The following is a 26,579-nucleotide window of genomic DNA, read 5'->3' as shown; positions in this document are numbered from 1 at the left end:
TAGTATATGTCATAAGTATCTATATACAGGTCTCAATTCTTTGAGGGTTGTGTGTTATTTCTTTATATCCTGAATATGTCTGGGTAGTGAAGATATTACCATTGCCACATTCCTTATAATTATAAATGTTGGTATCCTTCAAAATGTTATGAACACTTAGTTGGAGTCACCCTAATAACAGCATTCAATATCCCCGTTCATGTGAGATGTGTAGTGGTCTTCTGTATATTACATTTTAGATATTGTAACAGATGTGGAGACGTTTTCGATAGAAGTGCTGTCAGTAATTCCTTGTATATTATATTCACTGTGATTGGTCACATTTATTATTTCTGTTACTCTATATAGTGATAAATATGAGTAATGGTATACTCAAAATGTTTTAAGTGCTTATATATATTCACTTAGTTCACATCATAAGACATCACATTATCAAGGATTTTATCATTCATTTGTGAGCTCCTAGGTACATACCGTATATACTAGAGTATAAGTTGACCCGAATAAAAGCCGAGGCACCTAATTCTACCACAAAAACCTGGGAAAACTTATTGACTCGAGTATAAGCCTAGGATGGGAAATGCAGCTCTAGCCGTACACACCCCTCAGTGCCAGATATGCCCTCATACTGCCAGATATGCCCCCACAGTGGCAGATATGCCCTCATACTGCCAGATATGCCCCACAGTGCCTGATGTGCCTGATATGCCCTCATGCTGCCAAATATGCCCCATGGTGACAGATGTGCCAGATATGCCCTCATGCTGCCAAATATGCTCCACAGTGCCAGATGTGCCCTCATGCTGCCAGATATGCCCTCATGCTGCCAGATATGCCCCTCATGCTGTCACATATGCCCCACAGTGCCAGATGTGCCAGATATGCCCTCATGCTGCCAGATATGCCCTCATGCTGCCAGATATGCCCCTCATGCTGCCAGATATGCCCCACAGAGCCAGATATGCCCTCATGCTGCCAGATATGCCCCCTCATGCTGCCAGATATGCCCCTCATGCTGCCACATATGCCCCTCATGTTGCCACATATGCCCCTCATGCTGCCACATATGCCCCCTCCACAAGTGCCAAATATGCTCCCCCAGTGCCTGTTACTTACCCCTCCGTCGATCCCGCGCTGTCTTCTGAAGGAGGGACACGGAGCGCACAGCGCGCGCCTCTGCTGTGTCCCTCCTGCATCTCCGGCGGCCGCGGCGGGTCTATTAAAGGAAGTGCCGGTTCGTGATCAGAGGTCACGAACGGGTACTTCCTTTAATAGACCCGCCGCTGCCGCCGGAGATGCAGGAGGGACACAGGAGAGGCGCGCGCTGTGCGCTCCGTGTCCCTCCTTCACACTGCTCTGCCTGTCACACTGCACTGCCACTGACTCGAGTATAAGCCGAGGTGGCTTTTTCAGCACAAAAAAAAGTGCTGAAAAAGTCGGCTTATACTCGAGTATATATGGTAATCAGTAAAGCCCTTCAGGGATAAGACACACAGATCTATTAATAATGCATCCTATTACACATGTATATCCAGTGACTATTTAAAGTGCGCACCTAGCCTGACGCACGTTTCACTGTTTGCTTTATCAGAGGCAAACCAGATTGCCTCCCGGATCTCGTTTAAATACCAGCGGTTACCGCATCCTGCCAATCAGAATCTTCTCATGTTGACAGATATCCAATGAAATTGTGCCACGTGGCTGGGTGACACTCCGGTCATGTGATTGGCACCTCACTAGCCCTCGCTATCTATACAGTCTTTTCAGGTTATACTGATCAGGCGGCTACCGCATCCCGCCAATCAGGATCTTCTCATGTTAACGGATATCCAGTTTAAATACTGGCGGTCATCACTGGATATCCGTTAACATGAGAAGATCCTGATTGGCGGGATGCGGTAGCCGCCTGATCAGTATAACCTTATAAGGAATATGACAACAACAATATTTTTATTACCCAGATGTACTTGAGGTGTATAAATATACTGTACAGCCCCTAATTAGGCTGAGACCCATATTCAGATATTTATGATATATGCCATCCGAAGAGCTTTGTTTTGATACAAGATATCTAATATAGAAAAATGAAATTTTGTCCTTCTGTCTTTCTATACAAATCCACAGTTTACAAACGAAGACTGTGAAATTTTACATACGAGCGTATTAAAACACGTCAACTAAAACAATTTGAAATTCCTAGCACCCCTAGGGGGCAGACAGCTGCAAAGAGTATATCAGGAGACAGCATAACTGCGGAATTGTTGGAGCAATCTACTCAAAAATTGGTACACATATGCCTTACAATCTGGCAACAGACACTGTGGGGGAAAGACACCCCTAGCACCCCTAGGGGTGTGACAGCAGCACAGAGTATTTAAGGAGATAGCATAACTCCCGAATGCCTGGACCAATTTACAACAAACTTGGTACACATATGACTTACAAGCTGGGAATAAACACTGTGGGGGTAAGACACCCCTAGCACCCATAGGGGTGAGGCAGCAGCACAGAGTTTTTCAGCAGACAGCATAACTCTGGAATGCCTGAAGCAATTTACACCAAACTTGCCACACATATGACACTCTGGGAACAAATACTATGGGGGTAACACACCACTAGCACCCCTAGGGGTGGGACAGCAGCACAGACTATATCAGGACATGTATGATATGTCAGTGATGTCAGGGCTCCATGTGACAAGGCCAGTGACATGTGAGGAGGGGAATGCAGGTAGCACAAACCCACACACTGAGAGTTATATAGTGGAAGTAGCATGGTCCCCCAGCAGCACAGAGTATATCAGGAGATACATAATGTGCTGCGCTATATAAGAAACACAAAAAAATCGATAGTTTGACAGGGCCACTAACATGATGTGAGGAGGGGAATGGAGGCAGCAGGAAGCCACAGACTGAGAGTTGTATAGTGGGAAGAGTAAGGTCCCTTGGGGGGACCAAAAAGGGGTCCGGACACTACACAAAGTGCATCAGGGAATCAAGATATCCCTATATACTAGATCTCCAACCAACGTAAATTAATGAATAACTATCATTCTAATTTACCATACTCATCCCGTAGCAAAGCACGGGTATTCAGGTATCTACAATGTTATTTATACTGTGTATTTAATATTTACATTTATTTTTGTAAGCATACATTCTTAAAATTCTGGGCAACGCCAGGTACTCCAGCTAGTTCCTTATATATGTTATAAACTGATAGGAGGTGAATACCTGGACCCCCAGAAGTGTTGTAATACTGATATACCCAGGATCACTGTAACCTGAATAGGCACATGCTACTCAAAGGGGGAATAACCCATAAAAATACAGCAATGAAATAGATATATACCAGCATCTTTGTAGATACAATAACATTAATGTGATATTATGTAACACAAATAAAAGACGACCACACATATTACCAATCCATTTATTAGGTACAAGAAAATTGGACACTACCTTTATGATTTACAACTAATATACAAAAGAAATATAATCCAGTGACATCTAGTGCGCAGAAAATATTTTTTTAATATTCGCTGGTTTTACTAATGTTTGATAAATTAAAAGTTATATTTTAACAATATTTGTAATAGTGCAACACCTTAGTAATAGTAATAATAGTGTAATAGTGTAATAGTGCAACACTTTTCGAATCTCTTTCCCTCTAATTTCCAGAAGCATAAAGTGACAGAGAGAGGCTGAGGCAGGAAATGGTGGCAGTGGGTAACCAGGGAGGCAAAGTGTGACAGGGAGAGGAAAAGGCCAACAGCGGCAAGAAGAGGGTGACAGTGGGAGGTAGAGGGTGACTGGGGAACAAACATACAGTTCAGCATGGTGCAGCTGCCTCTCTAAGGTAAGGAGAGGGTCCCTTAATACAGTTGAGCTTACCAAGAGCTGTAGCGATAGAATTGTTTGCACCCTTAGCGAGATACAGCACTGGCACCTCCCTTCCCCAACATACACACCGCCTGCCCCTATATTTTGCCATGCAACAAAATAGGATAGATAGATAGATAGATAGATAGATAGATAGATAGATAGATAGATAGATAGATAGATAGATTTAAATGAACTTGTAAAGGAGGTTGTTCCAAACATTTTGGAGAAATAAACACAGATCTTCTGTGGATGTAGGCTTGTTCAACTCCTTCTATCTCTTCATGTAATCCCAGGCAGACTCGATTATGTTGAGATGAGGGCTCTGTTTGAGCAATATCCTCAATTCCAGGAATCCCTGTTCTTCTTTACACTGAAGATAGTTCTTATTGACTTTGGCTGTATGATGATGTTGCATGATGAATAAGTACCTGCCTGTATTTCTCAGCATTGAGCACAAAGAAACGGCAATGTTGAGGACCATAGATGCAGTGGTTGGCCAAGGAAACTTAGTGCATAAGATTAAAGACACATCATACTTATTTCATCCGAAATCGGAAGATGTCCAGCACTGCCATAAGCTCAGAACTGGCAGAAACCAATGGAACCCAGGTACACCCATCTATTGTTTGAAGAATTCTGGCCAGACGTGGTCTTCATGGAAGCATTGTGCCCAAAAATCCATACCTTCAACGTGGACACAAAGCCAAGCTACTCAACAATACACATTGGAACTGGGCTGCAGGACAATGGTAGCAGGTGTTCTGGACTGATGAGTTAAAATGTAAAATATTTGGCTGTAACAGAAGGCAGTTTGTTCAATAAAGGGCTGGAGAGCAGCACGACAATATCTGCAGGCAACACTAAATCGTTGTGGAGATTACTTGCCAGTTTGGGGCTGCATTTCAGCAAATGGAGTGGAGTATTTGGTCAGGATTAATGGTGTCCTCAATGCTGAGAAATACAGGCAGGTACTTAGCCATCTTGCATTTTCATCAGGGAGGTGTCTGATTTGCTCCAGATGTATTCTGCAGCAGGACACCAACCCCAAACATACAGCCAAAGTCATTAAGAACTATCTGTGATGCTCCCTCTACCATGTACTGTATGTGGGGGAGCCAGAAGAGGGTCTCCAGCTAGGTAGCAGGGAGCTATGCTCCTGCTACCAGTCATTAAGTAACTGGCAGCTGTTGGCAGTAGCGGAAGCATGCACATATCAGCACACAATGGCAAAACTCTGGCTGCAGGAGGCTGCACTATGGTATGCATTGCGGCAATGCCACAGTAAGCATCCTTACAGTATACTAGCTTCAATCCACTGCACTCAACCTACTGCAGTGCCAGTGGTATGTGACAACATTGAACTGAAAAAAACATCCATACTCATACTCACCTAATTAAATTCCAAACTTTATTTCATTGAAAACAGGAAATGTTAGTTTTGAAAATATTGCAATACTTTGTCAAGCTCACCAACCACTTCCCAGCCTTCCCATTGTGGCGAGTCCTTACACTGACACTCAAAACATGTTAGCATTATTCTGCATTATTTGGCTCAATTTATTACATAGATTTTAAATACAACATATGCTACTCAAATGGAGTTAGGTACTGGCTCACTGCAGTGGTGAATTTCCCATTAGACACATGAGGCACATGCCTAGGGGTGGCACTTGGATGCTTGTGTTTGTACTGTGAGGCTGAAATGTTTGTAGGAGTGCAGATAGGTAGGGCATGCACATACTGCCCCTGTAAGCTGTACTACCTTAGTAAATATGTTTATATATGGCGATCATTACCCTCACCACTAAATCCGTCCATGGCTCACTAGTTTAAAGAGACAGAACCGCACCCAAACATATTAATTATTATTATAGACATAAACCCAATCAAAACTTTAATCCTAGGCCTAAAGCTGGGAACACAGTGGCAGATATATCACAGTTCAATCGATCTAGATATATCTGCCGATGGTGGTTGCTCATACACACAGAAAGATGCCCTAATATATCTTAAAAATATATCTGCTGTTAAATCGATCTGCAGCTATATATGCAAATAATGGTTGTTCATAAACACAGAAAGATGCACCAATATATCTGCAGATATATTTGCCATCTGCTGTATTGCACAGCAGATGCAATATGTCTGTGAAATACGTGCTTGTACACACCTGCAGATCAGCAAAAGATATATTGGCTTATCAATTAATTGGCCAATATATCTGCCAGTGTGTACCAAGCATTATACCCAAGCTTTAAATCGAGCTTAAAACAGGTGTTACATGAAAGGGATTGGACTCTGCCTTTTTAACATTAAAACTGAACCTGCTCATCTCTACAAAAAACACACATGACTGTTTCACTTACACACATACACACACACACACACACACACACACACACATACACGCCTCTTTCACTTAAACACACACATGCCATTTTGCTTAAACACACACACCTCCTTCGCTTAAACACACACGCCTCTTTCACTGAAACACACACATGTCTCTTTTACTTACACACACACATGCCTCTTTCACTTAAACACACACGTCTCTTTCACTCACACACACGCCTCTTTCGCTTACACACACGCTTCTTTCACTCACACACCTCTTTCACTTAAACACACATACTTCTCACTACACACATGCCTCTTTCACTTACACACACACACGCTTCTCGCTTACACACAAATGCCTCTTTCACTTATACACACACACACATGCCTCTTTCGCTTCCTAGTTTGGCTGTCTCTGCGCCCACTGACCGCACTGCATACTGTCCGCACATGAGCTGGTCAGAAATCCCCCACTGACTCCTGCATCATTTGTGGAAAAAAAACTTTATTATTTTATGTATTCACAGTCCCCTATTGTTGTAGGTGTCAACAGCCGGGAACAGTGCTGTCTGCTGTCGAAATCGATAGCTTCAGCTGTTGAAATGGTTAGTGCCACTGATCGTTAATACATTGCCCCCGCATATCAGCCTGCTATTATATATTTATATATTTATTACCAGTTATTTATGTAGTGCAGACATATTCCGCAGAGCTTTACAGAGAATATTTGCCCATTCACATCAGGCCCTTCCCCAGTGGAGCTTACAATCTATGGGGCTAATTCAGACCTGATTGCTGATATGTGTGTTCACACAGCAGTGATCAGGTCTGAACTGCGCATGTGCTGGCACTGCAGTGTGCCGGGGCATGCCAGACAGCCGACGGCTGTCTTAGCCCTGCGATCGCCTCTGACTGATTGACAGGCAGAGGTGGTCGCTGGGTGGTAGGGGGCGGGCCGGCGGCAATTGTCCGCCATTTAGGGGGCGCAGTCCGGGCAACGCAGGCATGCCTGGACCGTTGGAGGGGCTGGCCGCGGCAGCTGCATGACATCACACACAAGAGATGTGCTGGTGGGTAGCTACTCTACCAGTACAAAAGCATTGCCACTGTGCGATGCTTTTGCACTTGTGAAACGGGGCAGGGCCTGACATGCAGTGCAAACTAGCCCTGTGTTGGGCTTCCCCCCGCATGTCAGGGAAGCTGGTCATAGATGTGCTAAATTTCACACATCTACGATCAGGTCTGAATCACGCCCTGTATTCCCTACTGCATTTATACGCACACACTTTCATACTAGGGTGAATTTTGTCAGAAGCCAATTAACCTACCAGTATATTTTTGGATTGTGGGAGGAAACCGGAGTACCTGGAGGAAACCCACGCAAGTACGGGGAGAATATACAAACTCCACACAATTAGGGCCATGGTGGGAATTGAACCCATGACCTTAGTGCTGTGAGGCAGAAATGCTAACCATTATACCATCTGTACTGGTATCTAACAGATTCAGTAGCAGTACTGATAGAGACAGGGGTGCATATGGGCACCCATGTCACCTTGCTTGCACCACTTTCATACATGAGAGAGAAGCTGTATCAGTGCACATAACGTGCGCTGATACCACTTCTCCTCCATAACGAAGCATAATACATTTACCCCTATATCTTCAGACTGTTTCCCTTTATTATAAACTAGTTAAAAGCCTGTCGGATTATATTAGGAGGTTGGGTGCAACTCACACAGGAGCTGCTGGGTTTAAGAAAGTCCTGCTGCTGGGAGCCGGGGCTCAGTCATGCTGAGTGTGTGTGTGAGTGTGTGTATGTATGTGTGTATGTTTGTAGCGTTAACCTTTTATAAATATAGATGCTGTATATCATCAATGGGCAAACTATAATGATGCTGCACTATATACACCAGTACTGGCACGTGTATGCTCACCAGTCCCTGCACAGCTCCTGTCCAGACTAGGGTGTAGATGACACCTGTAGCCACCACCAGCTGTCCGGAGGGGTCTGGGCATGGCCTGTCCGTGAGCGCAGAACCCGGCAAATCCGTTGGTGCGCAGTATATATAAAGCAGCTGAGCTAGTTATCTACCTCCTCCTCACCCGCATCATCTGAAGCCACAGCACAGACTCTTCCTCCTCCTGGTCACTGCACTGCTCACCCGACACAGGGTCTTACCTCTTCCTGCCAGACTGATTCACCTTCTCCCCTGCGGGTAAGTGGCCACATGTGTTCCCGATGCCTCCGCTCTGAGCACTGCGGGACCATCTGGTGGTTCCTGCATGCATTTCCTGGTTACTGCTGCTACTTGTTGCCAAGTCCCGGGATGGCAGGTAACCTGAGGATGCAGTATAGTATATGGAGGAGGGGGTGCCATGTATATAGGGGGCAGTATATCGAGGTGTATGGGGGTGCAGTGTGTATATAGGGGCAGTATATTGTGTGGGTGCAGAATATGGAAGAAGATGGGGTGCAGTGTATATAGGGGCAGTATATTGTGGGGGGTGCAGTTTACATAGGGAGTGTGTGTGAGTTTGTGCATGTGTGTGTGTGTTCATGTCACACAGAGGTGACTATGTTGAAAAAATCTGCATCTCACCACTGTACCTACCACTCCACTCTTTCCCCAGTCCCTATCTAACCCAACCCCACTCCCCCCATTTGCTATCTGCCCCTACCCCCTCTCTCCCTAGTCCCTATCTGCCCCAAGCCTCCTGCCCTCTTTCTTTCTCCGCAGTCCCTACCTGCCCCTACCCCACTCTCCACCCCTCTGTCCCTATCTTCCTCTACCCCCACTCTGTAACCCCAGCCCCCTCTCTTCATATGTAGCAAGTGTGAAACAGTCAGATCAGTATTATTAATATTAGCAGCAGCAGCAGCAGCAGCAGGGTAGGAGGCTGTAACATCTCCCTGAAGTTTCACATTCAATTTGAGCTGTCTCAGCTAACAGAGGTGAGGAGCAGAGTGGGATTTTATTATATAAGATCAATAACTACAGGAGGGACTGAAAGGATGGAATTCAATTGTTTGAAAAGTCAGTTGGGTGTCTGTGTTTACCTGTCTATTAGATAGGAAAAAACAGACTCCCATCTGACTTTTTAAACAATTGAATAGCCCCCAAAGAATGCTGCATGTTATTGACTGGATGAAATGTAGAGTAGCAACAAATATGATGCCAACCTAAATAATAATGGTAAGCCTACTGCAGATCAAACTCTTAGGGGGGTATTCAATTGTTTGAAAAGCCAGTTGGGTTTCTGTTTTTTTCCTATCTAATAGACAGGAAAAAACAGACACCCAACCGACTTTTCAAACATTTGAATTCCCCTGATAAAATAAGCTATATTCACTAATCCTGATTCTAAAGTGTCTGGTAATGGATGCTTTTACCACACTAACGGGTTTATTTACTAAGCCTTGGGTGGAGATAAAATGGACAAAGATAAAGTCCTAACTGTCATATTACAGGGTGGGTTTGAAAGATGACAGGAGCTGGGTGGCTAATATGTTGGGTGGCATTCAAATGTTATATCATGCCCAATCTCATTTCTAAAGTAATTCCCGTTATCGCGCATATCATGATCATAGTAATCAGGTTTAGCAGCATAAAGGGTTGGGCCCCCTGAGCTGAAATAATTATACCACACCCATCAGCATAAGCAGAATGGGTGTGGAAGGGGGTGGAAAGAATTGAATTCCGCTCAAAGGCTTAGTAAATAAACCCCTTAGGTGGAGATGTACAGTATCAATGCTTTTAAAGAGAGTGCAAAAGTTGTCCATAGCAACCAATCAATTTCTAGCTGTTGTTTATAAAGTACAGTCTATTACATTATAGCTAGATTCTGATTGGTTGCTATGGGCAACTTCTCCATCTGTTTTGGGTTGTTGTTTTTGGTAGGTTTGATGGATTTTCTCCTAAATTCTAAGACTGTAAAAAGTTCTCAGGCAGCATAAAACATTTGGAATACATTTGTTAATGACTCTGCTGTTTTTTGGAGGCCAGAATACTGTATTATTTATCCTGGACTCACCACTGGCCCATTTAATTGTGTTCCTTTTATAGTTATACTGTATATACTGAATATTGGACTGAGTACCATTTACAAAATTGTTTCTGGAAATAAATTAACTATCCTCAGTGTTTACATTTGAATACAATTTAATAAAACACAACTCAGAAAAGGGTTAATTAATGTAATGTTAGACTTTTATTAAAGTATTTTATTTTTTTACCCATTTTTGATTCTCCAGTCCAAATTATAAGTGGCTGCTGAGTTGCTTTTCAAAAAATGTTATAAATTGGGATTAGTGAAGTATACACCAGCAGAAAGAATCTATCCTCAAAATTGATGCTAAAATAAGTGGAATTTTTATTAAGCATTTTATAAGTTCATAGGAGAATACCCTTGGAAACAGCAATAAAAAGCTAACATTCTTGCAGAGAAACAATTTTATTAGCTTATGTTGCTGCTGCATTACAAAGGGGAATAGGAAGAGAGACTAACAGCCAGTTACAATAAAGTACAGATATAATACATTAAAACACAAAAAGATATATAGAGCAAGTTGTTTCTCATCCTACATTACAGTATGTTTTATATTGAATTACCTTTTTCAATATGCTCCACTTAATGACACAAAGTCCCTACAGTATTTAAAAAATAGATAAATTGAGCTGATATATAATGCAAATAGTTAAATCTAATCACTGTGTAAAATATTTATGTATAATCTGTATATTTAGTGCTTGACATTAACGGCACTATGGATTATAGAACCCTGCTTGCTCATTCACTGCAAAGCTCAGCAAGACATTGCTTGATTCCTTAATATTTAATACAGAACAGATTAAAACACTGTAGAACTTACTCCTATTGCTTCATGAAATCTTTTAAACTTTTTCAGCAGCCCTAAAAAATGACTGAAGATACAAAAGGGCTCTGAGCAATGGTCTAAAGATACATACATGGAATATGCCATTGTGCTACTGCTTTCCACTTGCCCATTTTTCAGTTTTGTGATGTGTGAGGGAAAACCTTTGCTGGCTTTTTATACATCCAACAAAAGTTGCAAGTGAGATATTACGACTTTTGGAACAATTTACGGCAATGTGATAATTAAAAGCATGATTTCGAAAACAAAGGCTTATATATAAAACCATGTGTGAAATGTATTCACTTCACAGTGCATGATGGTTTAGCATAGCAGCTGAAAACAATTGCGATAAATTCAGTGTCACTTAACAGTCACAGAATCCACCTATGTGATGGAGTCACTGCTTTTTTATTCATCTCTAATTATAAAGGCATGATTTGCTGAAGTATGTAGTGGATTAAGGAAACACAATCTTAGCACAAAGGAGAGCATATGTGAGTTACAGCACATCATCTTATATGCAGACCAAGAGCAAGTATATGGAGTTGTGTCTACCTCATTTACTATATTTTATATAGCGTAGCATATTTCGTTGTGCTTTACAATTAGAACAACAGCTATAGAGCAAAACTGGGTAAAAATGGACAGACATAGAGGTAGGAAGGCCCTGCTCGCACGCTTACAATCTATAGGGAAACAGGCATTGATACACAAGGATAGTTGCTACCTATTGCATAATGATCCACCAGCTTGCTAGGTTCTTAATGGGCTGTATTATATGATCACCAAGCAATGTTGACCAAGCATCAGTAGGGTGTGAAAGTGAAGAAAGACAAAATATGTGAGGTTAGGTGTGCTCTGTACAGAGGGGATGTAATTAGACAGGGAGGCATTGAAGGTTTTGTGGGTGGGGCAGGAATTTGATAAGCTTGTCTGAAGAGGTGAGTATTCAGGGAATGCTTGAAGGTTTGGAGACTAGAAGTGAGTCTTATTGTGCATGGGAAGGCATTCCACAGGGTGGGTGCAGCCTTGAAAAATTCCTGTCATTTTGAGTGGGAAGCAGAAATGTGTGTGGATGAGAGACGCAGATCTTGTGCAGAGCGGGGACGTTGGGTAGGGAGATATTTTGGGATAAGCGAAGAGATGTATGTTGGTGCAGTTTGGTTAATAGCCTTGTATGTAGGTAAAAGTATTCTTTGAGTACTTTAATGAGTGCATGGATTAGAGTGTTTGCGGTATCTTGTGTAAGATATGGTTGTATTTTGGATATGTTTCTTAGATGTATATAACATGCTTTTGAGACAGATTGAATGTCTCATACTTGCTTATGTTTTGTCCTCTTATGTACACCAATTATATCATACCCTTCTCCCACCAGAACACTAGTGTGTGTGGGGGGGGGGGGAGGTATTTGTCATATATACAGGTTCAGGGCTGGATTAATCAAAGTGGGGCCCAAGGTACTTAAAACAGGGGGGCCTAAGGGAAGGAGTGGTGCATATTAAATTTAAAACAATGGTGTATAATAGATTTAAACTAATAGTTTAATAATGCCTTGTTAGTGTTTATTGCTCCACCTAATTGAAAGACAACTATTTTATAGAGTTTTCTTGTAGTGGAACAAAGACAGATTAAACAACCTTAAAATACACATAGAAAAATAAAATCTATAATTTATTTTGTCACATACGAGAATAGCAGCAGCCTCTGGAGGAGGACATTGTGTTTGTGTCTCTCTCTTTCTGTGAAACCTAATACTTCTATGTCTCTGCCTGCACTGCATACTGTACTGTTCATATTCTGGCTGCCTGGTTCTGCTGCTGCACAAGAGGGAGAGCTATTGATGTTAGTATGCTCCGGCCAGGAGGGGGGCTGATGGGGGGGTCTGGGGTATAGTGTCCCCCTTTAATCTGATTATGGCTCTGGGAATAAATACTGCAATAGGATTATTATAATGAAAGGGAGCACTTTGTTTAGATGTTTTATTAGACACTGGGGGTCATTCCGAGTTGTTCGCTCGTTGCCGATTTTCGCTATACTGCGATTAGTCACTAACTGCGCATGCGCAAGGTATGCAGAGCGCATGCAATTAGTTATTTTACTAAAAACTTAGCTGTTTTACTGTGGCTTCTGCGGCGCATTTCAGTCGCATTGGTGTTCGGTAAATGATTGACAGGAAAAGGGCATTTCTGGGTGGAAACTCAGCATTTTCCCAGCGTTGGCTATAAAACGCAGGCGTGTCAGGGAAAAATGCGGGAGTGTCTGGAGAAACGGCGGAGTGGCTGGCCGAACGCAGGGCGTGTTTGTGACGTCAAACCAGGAACGAAACGGCCTGAGCTGATCTCGAGCTACTCAGAAACTGCTAAGAATTTTCTATTCGCAATTCTGCTAATCTTTCGTTCGCAATTCTGCTATGCTAAGATTCACTCCCAGAGGGCGGCGGCCTAGCGTGTGCAATGCTGCTAAAATCAGCTAGCGAGCGAACAACTCGGAATGACCCCCACTAGCTGTTCTACCAGTTCTTCGCATGGGAGTTTCTTTTTTTCATGGTTGTAAATATAAATGAGTATTAAAAATCTGGTAAATCTATAGAGATATAAATTTGAGACGTATTAATGTAAGTAAATATTCCAACCATGGTCTTTGGTGTTACCCGAAGAGCGCTCGTAGCAGATATGGTAAAAAGTGACAGGACCATTTTTGTAGTTTTGTAGTTTATTCAACTGAGTGAGTGAGCGAGTGAGTGAGTGAGTGAGTGAGTGAGTGAGTGAGTGAGGGCTTTTCGCATTTATATATAGATATACACAGAAAAAGTAATAGAGTGACTTTAGGGAGCTGCACTTTTATAACTATGTGATCTAAACTTGTTACAGCTGTGTTCATTCCTGCTTTGGTCTATTAATGTTTTGTTCCCCAGGTACAATATCTGATTGGTTGGGCTGTCATGTTATCCAGTCTTCTATGTCTGAGCACTGTAGTGACCCAATGCATTCATTTGCATTCATGAAAAATTGGCCATTGTCCAGTTTAGCAGTGGGAACTACAATAGGAGGTCCCACTTAGTCAGAAAGAGGTGCATTTTATAAAAAATAAATAAATCTTGTTTAGAAAGCTATTTTTAGAGTAAAAATCACTTTTTAGTATTCTGTTGTCTAATGTGTTGTTTTTTTGTCATATTTTTAAATACAGTATGTGCCTTCATTTCCCTATACATATTTGTGATATTTTATGTAATTGCATACACGAAACATCTTTGCAGGCCAAATTGCCCCTAAAAAGGTAATGCTTTGTAAACTGACATGTTATCACTCCTATCCAAATGTGCTGCTAGTCTTTAGGGTGGTTTTAATAACAGCGCTCTTCCAATGTCCATTGCACTTATGATAAGTATTTATAGAGGGTAATTAAATGATCTGGAATATGCAGTTGCTGTGTTTAGTCATAATGTTCAACTGTGCACATCCCCATAGGTAGGCCACCAGCACATATGTTCCTGCATGCCTCAATTGTGTGTGAGACAAAATGTTGGTAGCTGCAAGGTGCTGATGTTCTTACCCTTTCTCTGGCACTTCTTAGCTGTTTCTTTGAATAGAATCACTCCATAATGTTTTACTGCAGTTAAATCATGTCAATCTCTCAGTTTATAATGAGTCATTATAGACCCCTGTGTGGTAGGATGTACAAAAATACAATGTATTTTAATATATTGGAGAGCATTTGTATTGAGCATTTTGAACTAAAATTCTGCAGTCAGCAGTTTAATAACCACTAGAGTGATTACATCTTCATCCTCTCCATTTCACTCATAACTTCACCATATGTAAACTTAAATTCTACTAATGTACATGTAAAAAAAATGCCTTGCTATGTCGTTTGCAGAAATATAGAGTAGTTGTATGTATTGTCAACTGTTTGTTTTGGTGTTTTTGCCTGCAGTATATCAAAGAGGAAGAGCAATAGATTCTGGAGAGGTGGAAATCGGGAAGCAGATTGTGCAGACCATCCCTCCTGGGTTATTCTGGCGTTTCCAAATTACTATACATCATCCAATGTATTTAAAATTTAATGTTTCATTTTCAAAAGACTCCCTTCTTGGTATATATGGCAGAAGAAATATCCCACCGACGCACACACAGGTATTTAATATGCATTCCTCTGCACCTCTAGTTACCATCAAAAATATTAGGAGACATATTGTGGAAGGGATAACATTACTGAAAGTGCTTTAAAAAAAAACAAAAATAAAACTCTATTTATGACAATTTAGACTATTATATAGAAAATAAATTTTTTTAGGTGGAACGAATAAATAAATGAATTAGGTGAAAGTGTCATTTTTTTTATGTATGAGTGTCAGTGTTATATCTCCAAAGCAAGGGAGAGCTAAATTTGTAAATTTGTATCCTCACGCCAAATTCCATTGAGTTCTATCTACGACTTTTTTCCTGTGTAAAACTAATTCCTGTGCATTTAATGTCACCGCCTAGCAGCTCTAGTACACTGTGAGTGGCTTTTTGCTGCAACTACTATGTGAATATGAGGCAAAATGTAAATAAAAATATGGTACGCTACTCTTCTCAGAGCATCTCAGTCGCACCAAGTGTCTTGCGCCATATTGCGTAAGGAAGAACATTCTATGAGCACACACCTGTAAGTTTTTCTATGAAGAATAATTTCTTGCATACTGTGTATTTTACTAAGCCTTGAAAAAAGGGAAAAAACAAACCTCTCAACTACAGTATAGCCTAATGAAAGCATTCCCATTAGATGTATTTACTGTGGATTGTTATTCAGTGATCCATTTAAGTTTATGAAATAGAAGTGCAGCCAGTTAGAACACTGCTATTTCCTGTTGTGTTATTATAGAATGAAAAAAATTGCTTTTTGTTTGTCTGTAACGTCTCCAGTCCAAAACACTGAAAATGTCAGATGTACCCAATAATCAGCGTAATCAGATGTGATTTGTCCTTGATCTTCACACAGTTTGATTTTGTAAAGTTGATGGATGGAAAGCATTTAATAAAGCAAGAACCAAAAAATGCAGAAAGCCCGCAGCACGCACCTCGGAGTCTAATTCTGGCATCTTTACAAGAGACAGGCTTCATTGAGTATATGGATCAAGGTGCATGGCACTTAGCGTTTTACAATGACGGAAAGAAGATGGAACAAGTCTTTGCATTAACAACTGCAATAGGTGAGGATTCATGTCTTTTGAGTGATCCGCACAGAACAATTTTTGATCTACAATATGAACATATCAAAACGTATTATTTTGCAGGAGTAACAAATTCAGTGCTGCACTGTTAAAACAATTACTGTATGTTTGTGTTCTCTGGCTAAAATTAAAATTATCTATAAAATGTGTTAGTCTGCAAATGAAGGCTTCCCCTTTAGTGAAACCGATAATGATATACAGTACTAGATGAATAGTTTCTCACTTCAGTTTTCTGCTAGTGTATTACTACTACCATCAATTAATTTTTTACACCCTTAATTTTGTATTGTACCTGTCAAATAATAAGCTTTACAGACTCAGTCAGCTTCTCTCCGCAGTTCTCTTCACACCGCTTTGGTGGTGTCGGTAAAATGGTACTGTACTGTAGACTGAAAATTAATTGTGCTACACACAAATAATTTGATTAAAAATTTAGTTTTTCTTCTCCACAATGCATAATTTCTCATTGCTATTCTAAGTTTAAGCACATTAAAAATCTCTAACACTACCAGTAAGTACACCTCATTTATTAAAATAGAACTATATATATATAGCTGATATTTTATATACAACTCCCAGTCATTGGTTCCTGTAACAACTTTATACAGTAGTAGCTCTTGTGTATACACATACATAAAAGCAGTCAAATATATATCATTTATCTGTATATAAAAACATGCAAAATATATTTTTACATGCATATTAAATACATTTGGGAGCTCATGTTAAGGCATAATGAGTAAAGATCCCATCAATGTTGGGTTTCAGGGGCTGAAACACACATTTACTAACAGATGATATTCATTTTAAAATGTTAGTAAATGTGTTTTTAGTCCTGGAAGCATAATATCATATAAGAGTTATTTTCATCAACGAAAATCAAATCAACCTTTAGCAAATATACACCCAAGAGTACAAGGTCCTATGCTATAGAGAAACTGTTCCCAGTGGAAGCAGTTTCAGAGATACACAGAGTTAATGATGGAGACTTAACACAGTAGTCCAAGCAAGTGACAATTTATTGGTAACATGCAATAATGATATCTTGATTCTCACAAGCTGAAATATAACTTCACAAACTACTAGCACTGCTGCAGACAGCCCATGACGAGACTGATTTGACAGGGCAAAAAACTCTACCTTAAGTAACCCAATACAGAGCACAAGGCTGTGGGAAAAAACATATTCCTGGCATTTGCAAGCACATCTCCTAGGCATGTGCAGTAACAGTGGAGGAGTTTATGCTTTCAGTTTACCGCAGACACAGTACTTTATTATGGGACTACCAGTGTTCTCCCTCACAGCAGACAGACAAAAGACATACAGGTATATATATATATATATATATATATATATATACACAATATACATTGACACAAATTTATACTTTGAACTGTGTATATGTTATTAAAATTATTTTTTACTAATTGGCCTGTTGGCCTCTTGTTTGGGTGACTATTTGGTGAGGGGTGTCTGTTACAGGTCCCCAGATTTAAATACCCTCCAGTCTACATTCCGACGAAAATAACACTGGAAGAACTGTGTAATTACATTCCACTATAGCGCACTTGGGAATTTGTGTTTATTCATATATAAGTGTTTTCTGTCACAGTTTTCAAGTTGTTCTGAGGAAGGGGAGCACGTCCCCGAAACGTTAACCTTTGCCAATACAAGGATTATTTGTTCACCAGTCTTGGAGTGCCGCCTCATTTGTTTCACGTCTATGCTGGGGCAGCCCCCCCGGGTGGAAGGCACCAGAGCAAGTTACATGTGGCCAGTTTAGGAGTGCCGGAGTCTACAACAAGTTTATTCATATATATATATATATATAAAATGGAGGATAAAAGGCCATTTTGTTTGATAACACTACAGAAGACAGAGCTCAATCTTCTCTTCTGATTGGCTGTTGGTTATGAAGGGATTCACCTCTCTGATCATTTAGTGATGGGATTATGAAAAGTTGGTAGTCTGCTGAGGGAGAATCCACTACCCTGCACACATCAGTTTGTTTGCAGAGTAGGGTTTACCAATAGGTATAACAGGTGCTGAAATGGTATGCTTCTACTAAGCAGCTATTGATGGAGATAGTCAGTCTCCAGCATACACAATAAAACAATAAAAAGCAGCGCTCAGGGTAAATATATACTCAAATATTTAAATTTATTTATCAATGTATATTTAATGATTTTAAAAAACACATGTAAAAAACATGTATATGAAAATAATGAATACTGACATAGAGCTATATCTAACACCATATTGGTCAGTATACATCAGGTGATAAGAAAGTATAAAGGAAATAGGGGTGAGCACATGATCATGATATAAGCACATGATGCATCCGGAAGCTCGTATGATGCAGATCACGTGACCGGCTTCCCTAGTACCCAATTGGGTAACTTGTCCCATGTGATACTTATGCCCAATGGGGGATGTAGAATACACAATCATGTGATTGCAAGGTCTGTCACGTGTCCGGAAATACCAGACTTTGGACGAATTTGAATAAATTAAAGAAGGTAATAAAAATGATGCTGTTTATTATATGTGATTGTAAAACTAAATATGAAATTAATTAATATATATATATATAGGTCTGCCTCCTGCTATGTAGATTTGATGTATAGTTCTTAAAATTGTTAATGAGCTAATTATTAACTAATTAGATGTTAATGAAAAGGGGTATAAATATGTCCATTTGGACACAGTAGTATCACCTTGAAAAAGCTGCCACAGAGAGCAGCGAAATGCGTTGGGTGTATACCCCATTCACCCGCAGGGTATCACACAACCTGAACCAGCTCCGGAACAGTCCCATGTGAAGGTGCACTGAGTGGTTAACCAAGAACCTGTTTAAATTAATGAGAAACCAATGCCAGAAAGGACAAAGACCACAAGTGATGTGAGGATCCCGGCTCAATACTACCAACAGGCCTTTTGGGAAGTTTTATCTCGAGTGGTGAGCACAAACTTGCATGTGTAAAGTCCTCCTGCACCAGGCACAACATTCTCATCACTGGGTGATCACCCTTGGACATCCAACAGCACCATATGTGATACAAGCACTGAGTCTTCTTGAAACCGGCAGCACCAAGGGAAACAGGTTGTAAAACTTACTGGACTGTGTGATACACACCATACCATAGTGGGTGAAATTGTCATTTTAGGAACTCATTATTTTAGGATCACATATGTTTTTTACATGTGTTTTTTTAAAATCATTAAATATACTTTGATAAATGAATTTAAATATCTGAGTATATATTTACCCTGAGCGACACATCAGTTTGTGACTGGTTTAAACTATGGCATATACTCCATTTTTTAGTGGAAATCAGTTTTGTAGGGAAGCCTTAATATTTTTATTCCTGGGGTGTCTCTCACTCATTTTAATGAATCCATTAATTTAAATCTGGTTTCTGGAAAGTTGGAAACACCATTGAAATGAATTTGAAAAAGTTCAGAGATTTTTTAAACATGGCTAGTGAATTCACATATTTTTAATGTATTTTTAGAATAAATTAGCTGTTAGACAGATTACATCATGGACAATAAATTTCTGTTTTTATGTGGGAACATCAATCATTAGTAAACTTTTTATACCATTAATGTTGAGTGAAGATGCTCATGTGAAGTTGGATTAATTGTATGTCAAATACACAGGTGTTAGATGTGTCAAACTTGAAATACAGTAAATGATACACTTCTGTGAGTATAGTGAACCAGATGCACTTCCAGATACATACAGCTTTGCAACAGTAACATATTCACCTGGTTTATGCCACAAGTTTATGCCACAGCCGCACACGGAGGGGACCAAGTTGGATGTTACCACAAGCTGCTGAGGTGGATATAAGGTAGGGGATAGCAGGTACTGGTGAGAAATACCCAGACTTTATATCAGAACCCGCAGTACTCCTACACAATACTCCATCAAAATTTTCACTCAAAAGAGCTGTCAACATTATACTAATTACAACTTTTTAATTACATTTTTTACAGGTATGAGCATTCACGCATATTTTAGTTACAAGCGCTTCTCCATTATTTATGTTTAATGCCAATTAATTATCGTAGCTGCTAACCTTAACTATATTAACTTAGCCCAACATACACTTTAAAACTAAAAAGCTGTGTCTTCACAGTGTTAGTAGTAAGTGACAAAATCACATTACTCGATTTGAATATAATATAATACTGTAGTGTCTGGGTAGTGTTATTAATAAACACGAAAGGCACATTTGATATTCAAAATAATATTAAATGCAAAGGCAAAATAAATGTACAATTTGAATAAACATTTTAAATAGAAACACCTATTGTCTTTACCTTTAAATCGAATGGCAATACGATAACTGCTGCAGTGCAAATATAAACATAAATAGAGATTTGTGAATGGATGGCCACATCTTCATCTACTAGAGCAGCCACAATAGTGATTTATAAAACAATGGGAGGGGTCTAGCTGCAGTCAGCCAATTATAAGTAACTGTCATCATCATCATCGATGCCTATTTTGCACCAGGGGTCGATTTCCTGTAAGTGATATGTCTCCTGATAAGCACATACTGTATTTGTTTTTGTCAATGTCTACATCAGTTGCATTTCCATATAGAGTTTCATAAGAGTAAGATGTGAACAAATCTGTATACGGACAACAAGCAAAGTATAGAAATGCATAATTTCTATAATAAAATCTAACTTTAAATGAGTCCATAAATGTACAATGTATATTTTAAATGGGATTAGTATGATTTACTGACAGCCGGGATGCCAGCCGTCAGTATACCGACAATGGCATCCCAGCTGTCAGTATGCCGGCAGCAGGGCGAGCGCTGACTTTTTTTGTAAAGGGGCAATCATGTACAAGGCATGGTTTAGCCATGAAAATTATTGCCCCTTTAATAAAACATCCAAGTTCAGCCAGCATGCCGCACGTCCGCTGAACTCAGACTTCATTACATCCCGGGAATGTTGAGTACCTGTACCATTGATCCCTATCTGAAAGCAACTTCTCTGCATTAATCTAGAGGAGAATGCAGCTCAGATTGAATGTACCATAAGTTCATAAGTATCACTCATGTGTGAGTTCTAAACTTGTTTATACGCTATGTTTACCATAATGGTAAGTCTATATTTTTTTACAACACCATGTTTAAATTATGAGCATATGTTAGTTATAGCTAAGAAAACAAGGGATTGTCACATATCAGTGAGCTATTGCTTTCATCCCAGCAAAACTGATTACAATGTCAAAAGGATAATTTAGATAGCATCTTTACTTATAAATGATATCAGGTAAATGTGCAGCATGATATATGAGGAATTAGTCTCTATCCACCGGTAAATCTAAATGAAATGTCACCTCCATTTATTCCGTATTCATCAAGCCCAGTGTTTTCTCCATGCATTTTAGATCTACCAAAGTCCTGCAAATGCTGGCATTGTGCTTGTGATGTATTGACAGCATTAAAGTTTTCAAGACTCCCACGTACATATTATCTATTTAACCATGTGTCGAACCTGAGAAGCTGACAGGATAACTGTATTTTAATCTTAGATAGAGAAGTCTATTTGGTCATTTATTTGTTCAGTCTTACATACTTTATACTGAATCATTTTTCTGTAATGTCACTGATTTTCTGACAATTGTATTCATCCAAGAAAAAAAATCTATATGCTGAAATACTTATTTAAGTTCTGTGTATAACAGCTACTATAATTATTTTTACTGCAAAAGGAAATATGCAGCAATTTCTCTGCAATTGAGCCACTCATACCACATTACCTTTACAGCTGAATCCAAACGGTAACTTAGTCTACTTTATGTCATTTTATTCACTCATAGAAATGATGGATGATTGCTCAACCAATTGCAATGGGAATGGAGAATGCATATCTGGCCATTGTCACTGCTTTCCCGGATTCCTGGGACCGGACTGCTCCAGAGGTAAAGATCACAGATTATCATATTATTTACATTTCTCTGTATTTTCTACTCACTGGATCTATGGTACATATTCTGCTCTTTACATTCATATAGAGTTTAGAATAAGTTGAATAAAATGTATCTTGCTGTATTTTTTACAGGCTTAGAAGTGCATAGTTTAATTTATTTGAAAATAGTTAACTCAGAATGTTTTGTTGCTAATAGTCTGGCTCTCCACATCTTCTGCTGCCTCAAAAAATGTAGTTTGGTATTTCAGCCACTATGGCACTCTAAAGGCACAATACCAGGAGGACTGAGATTGTCAACAGATAGGTTACATGCATGGAATGTAAATAAGACAGCCTATCAGCATGAAGAAATGTCATTTATACAACCTTATGAAAGGAACCGTGAACCCCGTAGACACTATTATACCTCTTTCACACCAAGTCTTTATCCTGAAAGATGCTGGGTAAACCCTGGGTGGAAAAAGGTCAACCTGAGATATGCATGCCCGGTCCGCAATCCTGGTTATTACCAGTATTATTCCTGAGCCTGAGCTGTGGCATGAAAGGGGCTCAGTGAGCTCCTTTCTTAATACCCTTTTCACATTGAAGCATGGATTTGAGAAAAAAGTGATCATGACCAGGGTCGGGAAACAAAACATTTGTAGACGTGGCCTGGCTTTTTTCTCAGGTACCTGCATTGGTGTGACAAAATATATCAACATGTGTTGGAACTGTTTTCATTATCCCAGGTCAGCTCAGACCTGGGATTTTGGCATGAAACAAGTTCTAATAGTCCAGCTTACACTTTTTCAGGTAGATTTACTACTGACAAATCTTTTGACAGGGAATCAACCTATAAATTAGTAGTTTATCAGACTGCACTAAACAAATTACCAGACATTTGCAAAATGTCCCATATCTTAGTGTTAAGTACAGCAGAAAAGTAATTTATAAAGGAATTGCTTCGTAAATTGCTTTAGGAATTGGCTTAAATGTTTTCACTGGCTTTAAACACTTGATATTGCATCACATCCAGAGAGACAAGTGAGATGGGGAACACGCCTCCATGTGTGTATGGAGATTTTACCATTAATTTATATCCATATTATTTCAAATGTGTTAACAGCACTTGCACTGCTCAAATATACAACCATCCCAAGCAGCTGAAAGCCTGGACATGGTGGCATTAAATTGGCGTGCTACTCTTCTGATTGGTTTTGCTTATGGGGAAATTCAGTTCCCGGACAGAATTATGAAAAGCTGTATTATTTTGAATTATTTTTTTATATATTTACTTTGTTTTCCCCCATTTCTAAGGATCATGGCAGAAAAATAATGCATTCAGTACAAAGCTGGTAGTCTGCCATAGGGAAATTCACTGCCCTGCACTCACTAGTCTGTGACTTGTTTAAACTATGACATAAACTAAATTTTTTATGGAAACCAGTCTTGGAGGGCACCCTGCATATGTTTTAATTAATCATTTTATTCCCGGGTGTCTCCCATTGTTTTCAATGAGTGCATTTATTTTACTCTGGTTTCTACATGTAGCACACATGCTGGAAACACCATTGAAATTGATGGATAAAGTTTGTATATATATGAAACATGGCTGGTGAATTAACATGTTTTAATGTATTTTAAAGAAAATAGCTGATGGACAGATTACAGCATTACAGTACAATGAGTTTCTGTTTTTATTTTGGTGTTGTGTAGCGAATAAAGAAAGGTGGGTAAATCAATCATTAGTAGACTTTTTATACCATTCATACAAAAATAAAGAAATATGTCACAGGGAAAATGCAACTGTATGTTCACAACAGGTTGGTATCGGGAGATCAGTGTTTGGGATAACGGAGGTCACCATACCAACCCCAGGATTCTGGAATGCCGGTGGGAGGGAAATCTCAAGGGAGCTGTGCTCGCCACACCTTCTATTCCCACTGTATGGGTGTCGTGGACGTCCACGAGTCGGAATAGTCCATGTTAGTTGGCATGCCAACTGTCAAGCTGGCAAGAGATATGGATTCCAGAGTCGGTCTAGTGACCAGCAGGATCGCGACTGCTGCTCACATGATTACATCTTGGTCACAACAGGCTACTATCAGTATTGTTGAGCCTAAAAATTTATTTAATAGAAAAGTTACACAAAAAAAATATGCCTGTATGGGGTAAAAAGAATCCATTATTAATGGTTTATTCTTTAACAGTTTATATATATATATATATATATATTTCTTGCTGTACATATTACACAAAGGTTTACACAGAGTACTTATCATTCACCTTAGTCCCTGCCACAGTGGAGCTAATGGTCTAAAATCTCTAACACGTACATTTTAATCCTTTTGCTGCAGAATGGGCCTCGCCAACCATATACAGTACCTTAACACAGCAGATGACGAGTCCCACTCATCTACAGAAAAATGCTCACCTTACCCTTAATTTCCTCTCACCGGCACTAATCACTCTCTTTCAAAATATGTGTCTTCCTTATTACTTATTGTCTGGTGATTGCCTATGATCACAAGACAATGTTATACTGCGCAATGGAACATGTATGTTTTCCTTATGTGGAGTGAAAAAGGACTACTCTAAGTCCACTCTCATCCCCCATAACCACACTTTTTTCTGCACACATATTTGAAAGAGGGGAGTCCACTGTTTCAAATTATGTTGACACTGGTAGCTATTGTTTGGTGGTCACCTGTGATACCCTGTGCTACAGAAAACATTATCTGTACATGGGTGCAAAGGCACTACATGCCCTATCATGGCCATAATTACACCAATGTGAAGTCACACTCATATGAAATAGGGGAGTCCTTTTTTTTCAATGATGTGGCCCTCTTAGCTCACCAGACAATATCACCCAGCACTATGGAAAAAAAATTTTTCCATAGATGTGCCACACTAGCCCACCATACTAGCCTTCACGTACACACTGTCTTGAAAGTAGGGAGTCTCATCTTACAAATGATGTGACCCTTAGCAGTAAATGAAACAGTACACAAAAAATGACATTTTCCACAGATGAGGGCATATAAAACAATATCTCACCCATCATGTGTCAAATACAAAAGAAGTCCCTCGTTTATTGCAGTAGGTTGTCTAGTTTATAAAATGGTAGGCGCAATACTTAGGCTACCACATTCTTCCTACACATACAGATGTAGCCACCTTTATCTTGAGTGGCTGAGGCGTTTGTCCCATTCGAGCATACGCAGCGTACTGGGGCGTAGCGAGGCGCGCCTAGTCACAGAGAGGCTATCTAATCGCACGGAGACAGACATTTGACGTTTGGCGTTACCTGTACGTGTAATACCTGCGATCATCCACCAGATGTCGCTTTTTACAATCACCACTGCGCATGCGTGTGGGCTCCCGTAAAATATAATACTGAAATACTGTACAGTACTGTATAGTAAGGACTACTTTACTAGTGCAACCTAAAACCAGTAGTGTACACTGACGCAAATGGACGTGTTAGAAGTTCATTATTGCCTAATGATATTAGGAATATTGTACAGTATGTTAGCATCCTAATCCCGTAGCCATTTGTCTTAATCAAAACTAATGGATTTATTCATCTGTCTGCGGCGAAGTGGTGAAGTGTTCCGCTTCCTACAGTATACTCAGAGTCCCGTGTTCGATTCCTAAAGAACAGTACGAACGCATGTTAGTTTTTTCCAGACACTTTATAATTTTTTTTAATCACATAAACCAGGGCAAAGCTGCAGCAGATGTACTGTTAAGGTTCTATGCACCATACGGTACACATACAATTCTGTAGCAGGGCAGACTCAATTGAAATGGCTACTGCCTGTGACTCCATGGAGGCTCTCAGCTATAGAGCGAGTGATGACATAGATTTTGCGGACAACGGGGCAGTGCTGAAGGTGCGTCACAATCCCCTCGCTAAAATACATAGGGGCGATAGGAATAAGTGAGGTCTATGCACATTACGGTACACCAGACTTGATCGCATAGCACAATGTCAAAATGGCCGTCGCCCCTGAACCCCCACTACGTGGCAGCAAGCGCTCGGAGATGGAGTGAGAGGTAGTAGTGGAGTGAAAGATACAGTAGCAGTAGTCTTGAAGGCTACGGGCAATGCTGAAGAAGCGTCACAATCCCCTCGCCAAAGCGATAGGGATAAGCGAGGTCTATCATTGTGGTACACCGGACTTGATCGCATAGCACACTGTCAAAATGGCCGTTGCCCCTGAACCCCCACTACGTGGCAGCCAGTGCTCGGAGATGGAGTGAGAGATAGTAGTGGAGTGAGAGATACAGTAGCAGTAGTCTTGAAGGCTACGGGGCA

At 40.1% G+C, this 26,579-nt stretch overlaps 1 protein-coding gene across 4 annotated transcripts in view; it reads left to right on the top strand.

Moving 5' to 3' along the window:
- TENM1 (teneurin transmembrane protein 1) overlaps nt 1-26,579 on the top strand; it is a 1,080,468-nt gene that overhangs the window by 653,623 nt on the left and 400,266 nt on the right. For all 4 annotated transcript variants that reach the window (XM_063937256.1, XM_063937254.1, XM_063937255.1 and 1 more), the window contains 3 exons: nt 15,040-15,239; nt 16,087-16,297; nt 22,167-22,268. In XM_063937256.1, the coding sequence (XP_063793326.1) occupies nt 15,040-15,239; nt 16,087-16,297; nt 22,167-22,268 (513 nt within the window). The remainder of the gene's footprint in view (nt 1-15,039; nt 15,240-16,086; nt 16,298-22,166; nt 22,269-26,579) is intronic.

The sequence above is a fragment of the Pseudophryne corroboree genome, chromosome 8 (assembly GCF_028390025.1).
Source record: "Pseudophryne corroboree isolate aPseCor3 chromosome 8, aPseCor3.hap2, whole genome shotgun sequence".
Taxonomy (NCBI): Eukaryota; Metazoa; Chordata; class Amphibia; order Anura; family Myobatrachidae; genus Pseudophryne; species Pseudophryne corroboree.
Note: the sequence above shows the minus strand (reverse complement) of the source record. Positions and strands in the feature narration are given on the sequence as shown.